Raw genomic sequence first — 13,884 nt, 5'->3', positions numbered from 1 at the left:
GGTCTCGTCCCTCGCAGAGCGGCTGGCTTATTGCGGTTCTCGCCAATGAGCCCACCCGTATTCTTTGGCATCAGGACGTTTGCCGTTTCTCTGGCGCACTTCTTTACTTGCTGACCTTGCAGATTCACGACTCTCAATTGAGATCATTTTACAGGCAAAAAAAGTACAAAAAAAAAAAAAGAAACGGAAAAGAAAATCCGAGCACATGGCAGGCTTTTGAAAAGCCGCTGGTTAATTATGCAAATAACAAGGATGAATAAACGCTTACGAAGAAACGCACTCCTTATCATTTACAAGCCAAGCCAGGATATTATGGGCACCGGGCAGAGCCCTGCTGCTGAAGCGGGTCCACTTAGGACCACCAATTGACATAACACTAGGGGGGCTGTAAGCCCACCACATCACGGACACGTTCACAAAGTGAACTCCACTGGACTCCTTCAGCTCCTCATTCAGGTGTCACATCAGAGTCGCTGCTCGCCTGTGCTGGCCTGATAAAGAGGTCCTCTTCCTCCTCCTCCAATGCCTGACGACCCCCTCACATTGTGCCCGCTTGCCGTTTATTTTGCTAAGCACAGCCCTGAGGTTACACGATGCCATTGTCTGTTCCCGATGCTTAGCAGTGTTAACGTTTTAAATAAGGCACCAGAAGGAGAGACGCCAGCCTGAAGACTCCGTTACTGAATACCAAGTCCAACGCTCAGTTTGTTTGGCTGTGCCTCAGCCAGCCCGAGGTTACGCGGCTCCTCTCCTCCGACTTGGCGCTTTGGTATATTCTGGAACACTGAAAAGTATTTTTTTTTTCAATTCAACTTGGAAGCCAAGGCCTCCGCAGGCTGGGGTCTGGCCATCTGGGGCGAGGCCACATCTGGGCAGGGTGACGAAGGTCCTGACGTCACAGCCTGAGCTCGACATCTTGAGACCATCGGCTTGTATGCAATGAGAAGTTTGGGTGGGGCAGCGGGGTCGCAGCCATTGAAAGCTGCACACAGAAGGAGGAGGATTAAGAGCTCAACGTTAACAACGTGACTCAAAGCCTCTGTGACCTCTTGTGATGTTTTGGACCCGAGTCTTAAAATAAAGTCTTCCCAGTTTGGGCCTTTGCTTTGTTGCTCTGAGTGGGCTTCATGTCCCCGTCCCTTATATTTACACCATTATTGCCAACCTCGGGCAGAGAGACACATAACAAAGAGCAACAAGGAACATAAGGAGAAACTTGTGAAAGCTGAACCCAGCTAGTGCCCACGGCGTGCCAGAGGAGGCTGGTACCTGTAGTTTGGAGGGGGGCTCCCTTTGGCTTCGCAGTTCAACACCACCTTGTTCTCTTTATTCCCTGAAAGCACCACGCTGCTCGGCTCCTGTGTGAAGACGGGTCCATGAAGAGCGCTGTTATCTGTGAGGAGAGAGGGAAAGGGGATTCGATTACAAATGCAGACAGACTGCAAATTAAGCAATTAGTCCAAAGAAAGCAGGCGGCACAGAGTGGTAAACCATTAGATGGGCAAACCACAGGCAGGCAACACACGTCAATTCACTTAATGCACGACAATCACAACAGCGGCCGCAATGTTGCAGGGGGATTGGGAGGCCTTCGCATCTTCACTCGTGTCTGTAAGAGAAGTCAAGCAATGCGGCTCGGCTCGTGCGTTTCTCTCTCGCCTGTTCCTTCATCAATATGAAGAAAAAAAAAAAAAGAAAACGACGGAAAAATCTTTGAAAAGAGCTTCTGTGTTGCCAGATATGAAAGCAATTAGAGGGCCTCTTAGCATATTTCCTATTTCCTGCCTGCATTTGTGCATCTTATCTTAAGAGGCTTCATAAGTACGTCAAAAAGCCTGCATTAATCCGGCAGAATCTTGTGTTCAGCCGCCACCACCACCGTCGCCCACTCGCCCGCTCGCTCAGAAGGAAGGAAGGAAGGGGTCTCCCTGCATGAGTTAGCAAAGCACTCCGAGCCATGAAAGCTAAATGACAGCTTTAGTAACCACTGGGCTTGTGGCCGCCCGTGTGATCAAACGCGATTTACGCTTTACACACCACATTACCCCAGCTAAACGGGCATCGCTTCCAAATCCATGCCAAGCGCCAGCCCCAGACATTTCCAGGGCCCTGTGTGGATGCTCGCTGCCTTTGAGGTGGGCTTCCCTCTGAGCAAAGGGGGAACTCTGGGACTTTGTCACTGTGCGTAGATTTAAAAGAGACGAAGAAATCGGAAGAATCTGAGACGAGAAGTGCAGAGAAGAACAGGGGTCTCGAGTGAGCATTTAAAACCTCCAGGAGCCTGAAAACAAAGACCACCATAGTTAGGATTATTATTACTATTGTCACTGTTGTAGAAGTAGGATCTACTGCCTTTCACAGATCTACTTTATTATATAGTGCCTTTCACAGATCTACTTTATCATATAGTACCTTTCACAGATCTACTTTATTATATAGTGCCTTTCACAGATCTACTTTATCATATAGTGCCTCTCACAGATCTACTTTATTAATATAGTGCCTCTCACAGATCTACTTTATCATATAGTGCCTCTCACAGATCTACTTTTTTAATATAGTGCCTTTCACAGATTTACTTTATTAATATAGTGCCTTTCACAGATCTACTTTATCATATAGTGCCTTTCACAGATCTACTTTATCATATAGTGCCTTTCACAGCAGACGATGTCCAAGTTCAAACGCAGGTCCCTTGTCCTTCCGCTTTGTCTTACCGAGTCTGCAGTGCGCCGATGACCTGACTCAACTACTAAAGAATCAGATTGTCAATCAAACTCATGACACTTTAAACAAAAAGGAGAGCAAATTGTGAGAGGACAGCGGAAAGACCCTCAGAGAGGCCCTGCTCTTCCCTCTTTTTAGGCTCCCATAAGCAACAAGAATGAGGCCGAAGGAAAATAAAGTGAAGGGGCCTACTTTGAGAAAGTGAGAATGACGATTCAAAGAACTACAAAGTCCAAGAAATCAGCCTGAACATCACTTTGAAAAATGACTGGCGACATTAGAATGGATTTATTCAAATTAGCAGCCTATCCAAGAAGAGACTTGCTGCTCAGTTAAAATAATCAAGCCAGTCTGTACGATGACACTTAGTGAGAACATTTGGTATGGATTTATTCAAATGAACATCACAACTCACCGCTTGGATCAAATAATCAAGGAGGACTACCACTGTGGATTTAGCTGCAAAAACCACAAGGTCACATTTAATGACTCCATATATCAGTCTAGGTAGCAATCATATAGTGCCAGTCTGTCTGTCTATTTTATAGTGCCTTTCATGTCCACTCTATCTTTCTGTCTATCAATCTGTTGAAGAAGGCAAATAAAGAAACAAAAAACCGATGTAAAACTTGGGGTGTCAGCTGGGTCAGTCACCCCATTTAGTGCCAGTGTCCAGAAAACAGAAGAAACACAGGCATGTGGGGGCACAATGGAAAACAAACGTAAAAGATGCCACTGCCACCTAAGCCTCAACGGCTTCTCCAAATGCTCAGCTCCATCAGGTAGGTCCTCCTCCAACTGAGATGCCAACTTCTGGGAGTCTCTGGGTGCAAGGGGCATGGCCGGGGAGGGGGGGTGACCCTCACTAGGCCGCTTCTAAGAGCCAAGGAGGAAGAAAAGGGATGATGTGGTTAGCGCTGGTGCCACCTCATGGCCCTCATCAGAGCCTGGAAGGTGATCCTCAGACGGCCATTAGATAGATAGAATTTACAATGAAAGACGCTATCGATATAGCGCCTTTCTTATCCACTCTGCAATGCCCATCTCAAGATTACAGCCTGGTTAACGACAAACATCTCATCGTCTGGTTGTCTTCCTTCCTCTTCGGATTCTCAGGCAGTACACAAGTACGCCAAGCCCTGAACTCAAGAAGCAGGCCTTGTGACCTGCCCAGGCCAAAAGCAGCTCGGCCTACAACATTTAAAGGGGAACCATAAACCCCCCGTGGTTCAAAGACCAAAACCCGAGGTACGAAACAATGACACCCAAGGACTTCCTGGACGGACACGTGTGGCCCGTGTAGCAGACGCCATGACAAGAGCAGTGCACCGTCAGGACGCACGAGTGCTCCACAAACGCGGCCTACTGACAGGCACAGACACAAGTCCGACTCTGTGATCATCCGCCCGGCAGTGCGACGAGGCAGACGGCGAGCCAACGATATCTGTCAGCAACTTCAAGCCCGTCACAAAGAGAGATGCGGCTTTATTCCAGGCACAAGGAGGGCAGCCAAGAGTGCGGTTCAAACATCCTATTGAGCTTTCACTGATAACGAGAATTTCTAATTGAAGTTGGAACTTCTGACAGTAAACTGGTGTTCTGAAGGTTAGCAGTCCCCCCCTGCACCGCCTCCTCGCTGCTTTTCTCTTTCTGTTCTCCACTTCCTCATCCCAATTCCCATTCGCTTTCTTCTTGAGCGCCTTTCAGGTTTGATCCTTCATTAGGTTTTCTGCACAGGTGTTCAAATAAAAATAAGAAATAAAACAAACCCGCCACACTGCTGATTACATTTCCTCTCCACTCCACATCCCATAATGACAACGGCATCTTACTGGCATTAGAATCAAAGATGGCTGTGCCCTTTAACTGCATCGGGATGGGCAAACTGGGATCGAGTGGGTCCAGTAAACGGAGGCTGCAGCCCCAAAACCAGAAACTGGGAACAAAGCGAGTCTCGCCAGATGCTCGAGTGACAAGAAAGGGACGACTTGCTGACACGCCACTCGCATTTGTGGCCCGTGCTCCTTGCGCTCCTCCTTTAACCGGAAGTGCGTGACGTCGTCATTTGAGAGTCTCTGCATTTCCTAGTCTGTGGCACTAGAGAACGTCACCCACAAAGGCTCCGCTATTGAGCGGCACAAGTCTTCAGCTTGCTGTCCGAGATTACGGATTTAAACCTTGAGAAGCATCAGTGGGGAGCGCATAGCGTCCGGTATTACGGTTAACTTCACGAGTCTCCGTTTGCTTGTGTCAGCAGCCTGACGAGAGTCTGAGAGAAGATCAGGAGGACAGTGACGTGCGTGGAAACACAAGGACAGAACGGAAAGAGTGAAGCAAAGCAGATAGAGCAGAACATCATGGGCGGCTTTCTATCCGTAAATCAGACGGGGAAATCAGCAACCCCTTCAGGTGTCACGTTGATTACCGACAGAGGACAATGAAGGACTCAAATATAGCAGCTACCACCATGAAGACAAAACGATGATCAAACTATGAAGAGAAATGACAAATAAAAAGCCAAACAATCAGGTGTCAGAAGAGACTCCGCCTCACCCAGAGACCACCCTGACCTGGAGAGAAGAGCCTCCGTGGGGGTGCACAGCTAGTCTGTTTGAGAGGGTCCAGGCCCTAGTGTACACACACACACAACAACACCTCCAAATGTAGCGGACGGGGGTCCGGGGGTCAGAGCTACGTTTTCTGGTTTCTGCTGTAATTCCCTGCACATTAGAGATGCCACTCAAGCCTCTTTGTTATCGACAAACCTGAGGATTTTTATTTGATTTCAAAAGGCCTGTGCCTCACTTCACAAGCACAAAGAGATGGGGAACAAAAGAAGGAACAAAAGCCACTGCGGCTCCACTAGGCCCCGCCACGCGAGGCATTGTCCCTTTCCACTCTCCTCCATTTGGCCGCCACAAAGCACTCCGAATCGACGCCTCTGCCCCTTCGGCACACTGCTTTTATTTCAGATGGGGCTGATGTTATTCATTCAGTGCAGTACAATACGAAACAACAGAAATCCTGACGATACGTTACAACTCCACAGCCCCGACCTGAGGGGGGCTTCATTCTGAGACGCATCCGACTGCTCACTGCAGAGTGCCCCCTGCAGGTCCGCTGTTCCATACAAGATCCATACACACGTCTCGTCACGGCTCACTCCTGCTCTTCGCTCATTTGAATGGCTCTTCCTAAAAGAGCAGGTCACGCTTCTCTCTCTCTCTCTCTCTCTCGAGAGAGAGAGAGAGAGAGAGAGAGAGGACACCGACACTGGCAAGTAAAGGGACACCTCCCTGAAATTGGGCAGCTTACGCCAGTCCAGACTTTGGATGTCCTGTTGTCATGTTACTTGCTATTTCAATGGCGCTCTCAGTTTCAACGCTTTGTGGGTGGAACCTCTGGGGGTGTGGCCTGCACTTGTCTGTCTGCTGGAGCCCCGCCCCGTTTATATGGCCATGGCAGAGCACCGAGCGCTGCACTGCACTGACGTCGATCTTTCTGTTGGGTTTGTTTGCTGGCAGTTTATTATTTGTTTTTGAGATATTTCATGAATACTTCAAACATCTTTGTTAGAATGTGTCTGAAGCAGATGTTTTCATGCTTCCCCTCCTTCCTTTGGAATGTTCATCAATGACCATTAAGGGTTGTAATGCCAGAACAGGCCTTTTGTTGGTACTAGGCCTTAGACAAGCCTGGGGCTAGATTTGACCGGCTAGGCCTCACTTTGCATTTGGGACCTGAGGCTCCACCATTTCAAAGACATTTCAGGCCTCATTTGTATTTTTTTTTAATCTCATTACCTTCTGAAGCCTAGAAAGCACAACGCTATCCTCAGGACGACGGCCTGCTTCACCAAACTAGAAATGGAGAAGGTGCAATTGTGACGGGCTCATCTGAATATTGTGCCAGGCTGGCAAATGCAGCAGTTGGCACCATTACAACCTGATCCATGACCTCAAACGCCTCCATTGAATCTTTCAGTCAGCTTAAGGTACACCCTGCTGACACTTTGAGGACGAGTCCCCGTGTAACCCAAAAGGCACAACAGGGGCTGGCTGGCAGTCTCTTATGTCACTTCAAGCTTGAAGCAAAGCCACCAGGCCACTCAGCTTTGCTCGTTCTCGCTGCTCTACAAGGATGCAACACTTGTGACTTGGAAGTTACTTTGGAAGAAAAAAAAACAACCATCTATCCATCCACCCATCCAATCAGACCTGGGCCAAGCTGGCATGAGCCGCCAACATGTTCACCGCTCAGCGGGCTCTCCAGTACTTGGGCGTGAGAGGTCAGCCCTAGACACGGGGGAGTGAGGAGACTCTTATGGGGGCACCGCCTCTGCCCCTCCACCCAGGACGAATAACTTCTGCCTGGTAAACGAAGTTCTGCCCCAGCTCCTGCTCGCCCCTTCAATAAAATGGCTGTGATATCAGCAATGTACGTCCAGACACAGACGCCCTGGGCACTACGGTGGCACCATTGCACCTTTGTCACCTTCTTTTAGCTGCTGTTAAACGGGGGTCTCTCAGCTGGATCAGCCTCCCGTTTCTCATGCATCATACAACACGTGATGGCACTACGCTGGGAGGTGCGCCCGCTGTCCTCTTCATTCTTCCTCCTCCACTCCACTCTTTCATCTAATGACTTTTTCCTTTGCGTTCCAAGTTCATTTTAAGGAGCCCCTCGGCATTTCCAAATCGATGTATTTATTTTTTATTCTCACCTGCTCCGTGGTGTTTTATTTACTTGTGCTGAGAGTCACCTGGGAATCAATGACGCTGGCACGGACTGATGCAACTTCTGAAGGAGTCGCTGAAATTCCTGCTCTGGCAGTCAGACAAACAAAACAGCGACTGTGGGAGCGGAGAGGAGCGCTGAGCTGCTCATTAAAGCAGCGGCGTCTGAGCATTTAGTGACAACCACGAGCTACGACAGAGAGACGCTCAGAGGTCGGCGGGGCCGCTGCTTTGGGCCCACTCGGCTAACAGCAACAAAACGGGACTTCATTCTCACCGCGCCACCTGCCAAGCACATTTTCATTTTACCTTTTAACATATTCACGCCGCCCCTGACAAAAACGTCAAGGCTGACAAATTGTGATTTTTCTCAGGATGTGAGGCTGAAATTAGCCTGAGGTGAGCCTATTAAAAGCTAAACAGAAAGGAAACGCGATAGATGGATGTGCTCAGTGAAGATAAGGAAAGAAACATCCTAAAAAAGGCGCTATAGAAAAGAGACCGACAGGGAAGGCTCCTTTCCTCATTTTACCTACATAGGAACAGCCTAAAGGACGCTTGTCAGGGACCAAAACGCTAGATTTGACATTTCACAGATCTCCTGCCGACTACGCTGCTGTCTTCTACCTATGGACCCTTCTGGAGCTTCTAGACGGGCCCCCTTGAGCGCCGTCACGGTCCAAGTGCCGTCTCCACTTACGCATCGGTAGATTTCAGAGGTCACTCCAAAGTGCGACAATAAACCCAAACTACAACACTGAAGTCCAGTGACAAACAGAAAACTCACACACAAAGGAATCGTTACAGAAGGCTAAAAGCCTGTGGGTCTGACACACCAGCATAGACGGCTCGTCTCCCGGAGCCCCCCGCCCTGCCCATGGCCTCAGCAGGGTGACCCCGTTCACAGTGTCATCACTGGCTCCACCTAGTGGCACTTGCTATGTCGGCTCAGACATGTCCAGGCTGCAGCACACTGCCCTCCGGTGGCTTGGTGAAGCACAACATCCTCCATAATCTGGTAACCCTGTTCTGCACTAGTGAAGCCCCCTGCTGGTTATAAACGCCTCTCAATCACCCAAACATGCTTTAGTGCCTCATCACGATGGCCTGTTTGTTACTGTCTTTGATGCTTGTATTGGGCACAACAGGGTGGCACGGTATCGTGACACAATAGTTTGGGCTGCTGCCATCCTGTTTGGTCCCTTTCTCTGAGAGTTTCTTCTTCTCCTTGCGTCTAGATGTGGATCTTCTTCAAGCTGCACTACACATTAGTCGACCGGCTGCCGTGCAAAGAGGTGAGGTGTGGACGGGACAGTGAAGTGGGACTCGGTCAAGGCAGCACACGGGGTGACAGTGGGAGTCTGCAGCTGAAACTGGGGCCGCCCCAACAAACCATTCTGAGCCCTTCATGCTAGTGATGGAGATTGTGGAGTGTGAAGGACTGTCATGGCACCCTTTATATGCCAATTGTCTTGCAGTGATGGCAGATGTGATGGGGTGTGAAGGAGGTGGGTGGCTGGCTGGCCAAGAGGCCTGTGTGGTAAAAGTGTGGGGAGAAACTCAAGCCGAAGCAACAGATGTGGGAAGCGAGTGAAGAAAAGACGTCACGGTATGGAGGGCAGTCTGCCAGGACGAGCGTAGAAAAGGAGCGAGATCAGCAGAGAATGGCACAGGGGCATCGAGGGCCCGGGATCCTGGTAGTTGTTGGTGTGCCACCTGCCTGTTCTCCTCGTGTCTCTGTGGTTGCTCACCCATCCCAACGTGCACAGACAGGCACCCCCTCTAGAGTGGGACTCCACGCCGTGCCCCTCAGCAGGATTAAGCTGGTTTAATTACGGACATCAAGATGTGACAGTGACAATGTGCGGCTCACTTTATAGGACGCTGAACCCTGATCTGATTTAAGGCCAGCTGGACATGTTTTCGTGTCCCCGTTCACCAGGCTGGGGTCCGGGTTTGTAAATTCATTGGGTCCCGGCCACGTGCAGCGTCACGATTTACAAGGCGCCATACCGCTGCCTCGTTTGACCTCACAGCCCCACCGAAGGAGACGACTTGTTTTTGACTTCTTTATTTTTGCACACGACACCAGCATCATCAGCCAACAGCGGTACGTCCGAGTCTCCACCGAGGGAGCAATGACTCCGTCACTCGGCCCGGCGCTCGGAGACGCTCCTCGTCTAATTGCATCTCAAGAGAAACACTGCAGGTAAATGCCACCTAGAGCAACTCATAACTTGTAATTATTAAACTGTATCAACCCGAGTTATCATTTTAATGAGGCTAATGGGGAAGACTGGAGGAATCGGAAGAAAGGGAAAACAACACAGCAAAATAATAAACATCTCTCCGAAAACGTACAATAAGGCAAAGAGGTGGCAGCAAACATGGCGAAACCAGAACCACCGTAAAGCAACGTTCACAATCAGAGCTCCTGTTCACATTGTCACTCCAGCAAGAAACTGCATCCAGAAAAGTGAGAGGCTGGTCACAAACCCCAGAGTGGCTGAGGAGGGTGAGCGAAACAAGACCCTCCTTTGATACAGTGCCAGGCAGGGCTGTTCTGTAACGCCAACGTCCCAGCGTCAAGTCCTGTCCACCTCAGCAGAGACAGACCCCACATGTTCTTGGTATTCCCTCTAAGCAGTCAAGGAACGATTCATGGCTAACTGTTATACATTTAGTGGTGGTGCCTATGCAGTAAGGGCAGAGGGGGCACTGCCAACTGTGCACAGCATGTGACATCATTGGGTCAAAGTTATTAAAGGACAGATCCATCCCTTCGGAGTCTCTCTCTCGCTTTCTCCCAAGCTCTGCCCCCCGATAGCACATCTCTCTCACCTTCTAACAGGCTCCGCCCCCTGACTGCACATCTCATTCTCTTGCTGCTCCACCCCATTTCACAGCACCTCCCTCTCGCTCTCTCTCTCCCCCCAAGCCCCGCCCCCTCTAACATAATCTCTCTCTCGCTCTCCCAGGCTCCTCCCCTTCTGTCAGCTGGGTTGCCACTGTAGCCCACCGTGTCAGGAAGTTGGTGAATCTCCATGAAAACAGAACATGAAACATTTTGTTTTGATGAAGAAGACCAAGAGAGGAAAGCTGCTGTGCCCTGTGATGGACTAGCATACCGAGGTTGGGTCCATTTTTGCCCTCAGTCTCTTTAAGACTCTGATTTGGGACTTGGATGGAAGGATGGCTGATCCGTACTGCTAATGAACTCTGGTGTTGATGCAGACGTACGGGAGCATGATGGAGAAGTTGAAATGGGGTGGTATGGTAGCCTGTTTTGGACTGACACGTCAACCCCCCCCCCCCCAATTACCCTTTGTCCTTGGTGCTCCTCAAGTGGCTTCAGTTAAAGGGTGAATGAACTTTTTGGCAGACGCGTGCCCGCTGGTGACATCAGGTTGGCTTCTCTTTCCGATCCCCACCTCACCACCCAATCAGCCGGTCAGCACCTCCTTTCCCTCAATCGCTGTTCCTGTGAAGGGCGCTATACAAGCATAGAGTAATGACAAGCCAGCCAAGGTTGACTCCATTAGCAGCTGTACGCCAGGCATGCCCCCCGATCAATGGGCACATTTAACTTTGGTCAGAACGCCTCCTTACAAAGCGCTAGATGAGCTCAGGCAACAAACTGTCTGCTGTTATTAATGAAGAAAAATCACATTTGAACAGAAGGCTAATGAATGAACGCGGCCTCCTCAAGGGGCTGTCTGGAGGGTCAATTAAGTACAAAGCCTCCGCTCCACGTTGCTGCAGGCATTTGATTCTCGGGCGAGCTGCGGCGCACTTTGAAACCGTCCACTAGAACGGAGCCTTCCTTTTAAACTGTCCAGCCACCAAAGTGCTTTGCTCCGAGAACACGTGAAATGGCGGAGTCATCTCTACAAACGAACGACTGGCCACGGAGTAAAGAGCCCCAGGAAAGGCCAGCGCTGGGACTTAATAATTCATGGCGTTGTCTCCAATAAGGCCTGCAGGCGCCGGCACACTGGGCCTCTCCATACGAGACTCCAAAGTGAATTTGGGGAGAGTGGTCCCTGAGGAGGGCACATCAGGCGATGAGGGAGACCAGTGAGGGCAGCAGGACTCGCAAGAACACACTGAAGAGGACTGTCGACACACTGCTCTTCATGCTCAGGTGTTTGGCCCTCAGGGGACCCTTTGGTGGACAGGGTCCTGAAATGAATCTGACAACATCGTCAAGTGGGTCAGGACTTGGGTGGGCCTTCTGACGGACTGGCATCCTGCCAGGACAGGCTCTGCTAAAGCAAATCTGTGTGGCGAGGCCTCGTCATGGAGTGCCACCCCATCCGGGGTATTGCTGGCGCAGGCCCCTCGTGAGCCCAAATGATTAAGCTGACGACCCCCCCGCCCTCTTCCCTATTTGTAAGCACAGACTCTCTCTTTCTGTGTGCTGTAATGGTGGAGGCCCTGGGCCTCATTGCTCACGGCTGCTGGTTCACTGTCCCCATTTGCTATGCCGTGTGGCCCCCGCGGGTGTGTGTTGCCGAGTCTGCCTGCCTGACTCCAGGACCTCCAGCACTACGCGTGCCCCCGAGTCCCAGTGACAGCAGCAATCATACGGAGAGGAGCGCGGCCCGGCGAGCGCAGGCTGACTCATCGGCGTATTCCCCTGATCTGCTCGAAATAGAAGTCAGGTGGTGCGGCTTCACACACGGCGCACCAAATCAGCCGCCTATTGTTCCGCCGACGCCTGCTGTGATTAATTAAATGGACCGACTCTGCCTGGCACTGCAAAGTTTTGGTCTTCTGCTTCTCTCCTTAATTGTGTTTCATAAAACAAAGAATGGGGGGCTTTAGTGCAGCACAAAATCTAATAAATAAAAATAATAAGAGGGAACAACAAGAAACGCGACTCCCTGAAGGTGAAAGTGATCCGCTGGGCACCTGATGTCACAGCCCGTGGCCCAATCAGCAGGTTATTGGGGAAGTCGTCATGGCGTCGTTTGGTGTTGACGTTCTTCTTGTGAGCTCCTTGAGATTCATTGGCGGTGAGCGGTCACCTTTGTGACTTGTTTAGATCCTGAGGTGGTCCTTTGGTGCCCCTCGCCCATCATCTTCTGGTGCAGCGCTCAGGAGGCAGGACAGGTCGCTGCCTTGGAGGTGCCTCCTGTTCGGACTCGTGGCGCTGACTGTATTTACTGATTATTGTCCAGTTATGAGCGGAGTCCACGACAATCTTTATGGCCAATTCATGTTTCACGTCGACGACCCCAATTTGGGTTTCCCCACATGCAGTAATTGACGAGCGGGTGTCGCCTGGTGAAACGAGAAATAAAACCAAAGAGCCGAGGAGGAGATCCCCCCCCCCAGGTGAACCAAGCGCCATCTGAAAAGGGAAATTCAATGAAATCAAAAAGCTCCCCCTTGGTGAATAAATGTCACCCGCCGTGCCGTCACTCCCTGTGGTGGTGTGTGTTACAGCGTGAGCAGCTCGGTGATCTTGAGCCCACTCTTGACCCGGTCAGGGGCACATCTGCCATCAGTGGTCCTCTACTGCCAGAGTGGGCTTTTAGTCAGATGCCACCCCAACACCCCCCCCTTGATGTAACGATGACAACTCCCAAATGGCGAAACAGACGAGTGTGCGCAGAAACCCCCACTGGGCCCACGTGACAGAGATACCACCAAACATCCAGGTGGCTCTCTCTGTGTCCCCCAGTGCCCAGTCTCAGAGTCCTAATGACACGCTCCGTGTTCCTCATGGCGAGTGTTGTGCCGTTTCCAGCGTTTCTTTCAGTTTTCTTTACCCCGCCTGTGCTTTGCTGTCACGGGCCAGAGGTCTTATTTAAGAATTACGTATTGTGTGCGTGGGCTTGTGCTCTGTGGGCGGGGCCACCGTGACATCACTGCTGAAGGACCGCCCCCCCTTTCTATATTCGGGCCCTCAGAGATTCCCTAGGCTTTCAGCTTTAAACGTCCCAACTGTGGGTATTGCTGTGGACTTTGTGGTTCAGCATCTGAACTTTGAACTGATTTGCCTAATTTTCTCCTTTTTGCGCTTCTTTTGTTTAATTAGAACGATTCTTTGTTTGTCTGGTCTTACCAAGCCAGAGTTTGTACGGTTTATCCTCCCTTCTGTACATTCTGGAGTAGTCAGGTAGTTGTCAGACTTTTTATGACCCGTGCCCCATTTTGGGGTCTGGCTGTCTGAGATGAGGCCCATCGAAAGGCAGGTTCTGGCCTGCTTTGTGACCTTTGAACTCAGACTAATTCTTTAAAGATTAAAGGTATTTTGTATTGTTGTCTTCTTACACTTTTCCTCTGTACCTATGAAGCTTTGCCCCTCCATTGGGTCTTTTCACCGCTTCACGCCACCACGTCAGAACAGATGAGGTCAGTCCATGGGCGGATATCTAACTGTGCAGCCTGCACTTAACTTAAACGCTCTGTT

The 13,884-nt window shown here is 50.4% G+C and overlaps 1 protein-coding gene across 4 annotated transcripts in view; it reads right to left on the bottom strand.

Moving 5' to 3' along the window:
- The window catches only part of LOC114668901 (contactin-4-like), a 453,222-nt gene that overhangs the window by 204,243 nt on the left and 235,095 nt on the right, over positions 1-13,884 (bottom strand). For all 4 annotated transcript variants that reach the window (XM_051921332.1, XM_051921335.1, XM_051921334.1 and 1 more), the window contains exon 3: positions 1,270-1,393. In XM_051921332.1, the coding sequence (XP_051777292.1) occupies positions 1,270-1,393 (124 nt within the window). The remainder of the gene's footprint in view (positions 1-1,269; positions 1,394-13,884) is intronic.

This window comes from Erpetoichthys calabaricus, chromosome 18, assembly GCF_900747795.2.
Source record: "Erpetoichthys calabaricus chromosome 18, fErpCal1.3, whole genome shotgun sequence".
Lineage (NCBI taxonomy): Eukaryota > Metazoa > Chordata > Cladistia > Polypteriformes > Polypteridae > Erpetoichthys > Erpetoichthys calabaricus.
The sequence above is the reverse complement of the archived record's forward strand: the minus strand, read 5'-3'. Positions and strand labels throughout refer to the sequence as shown.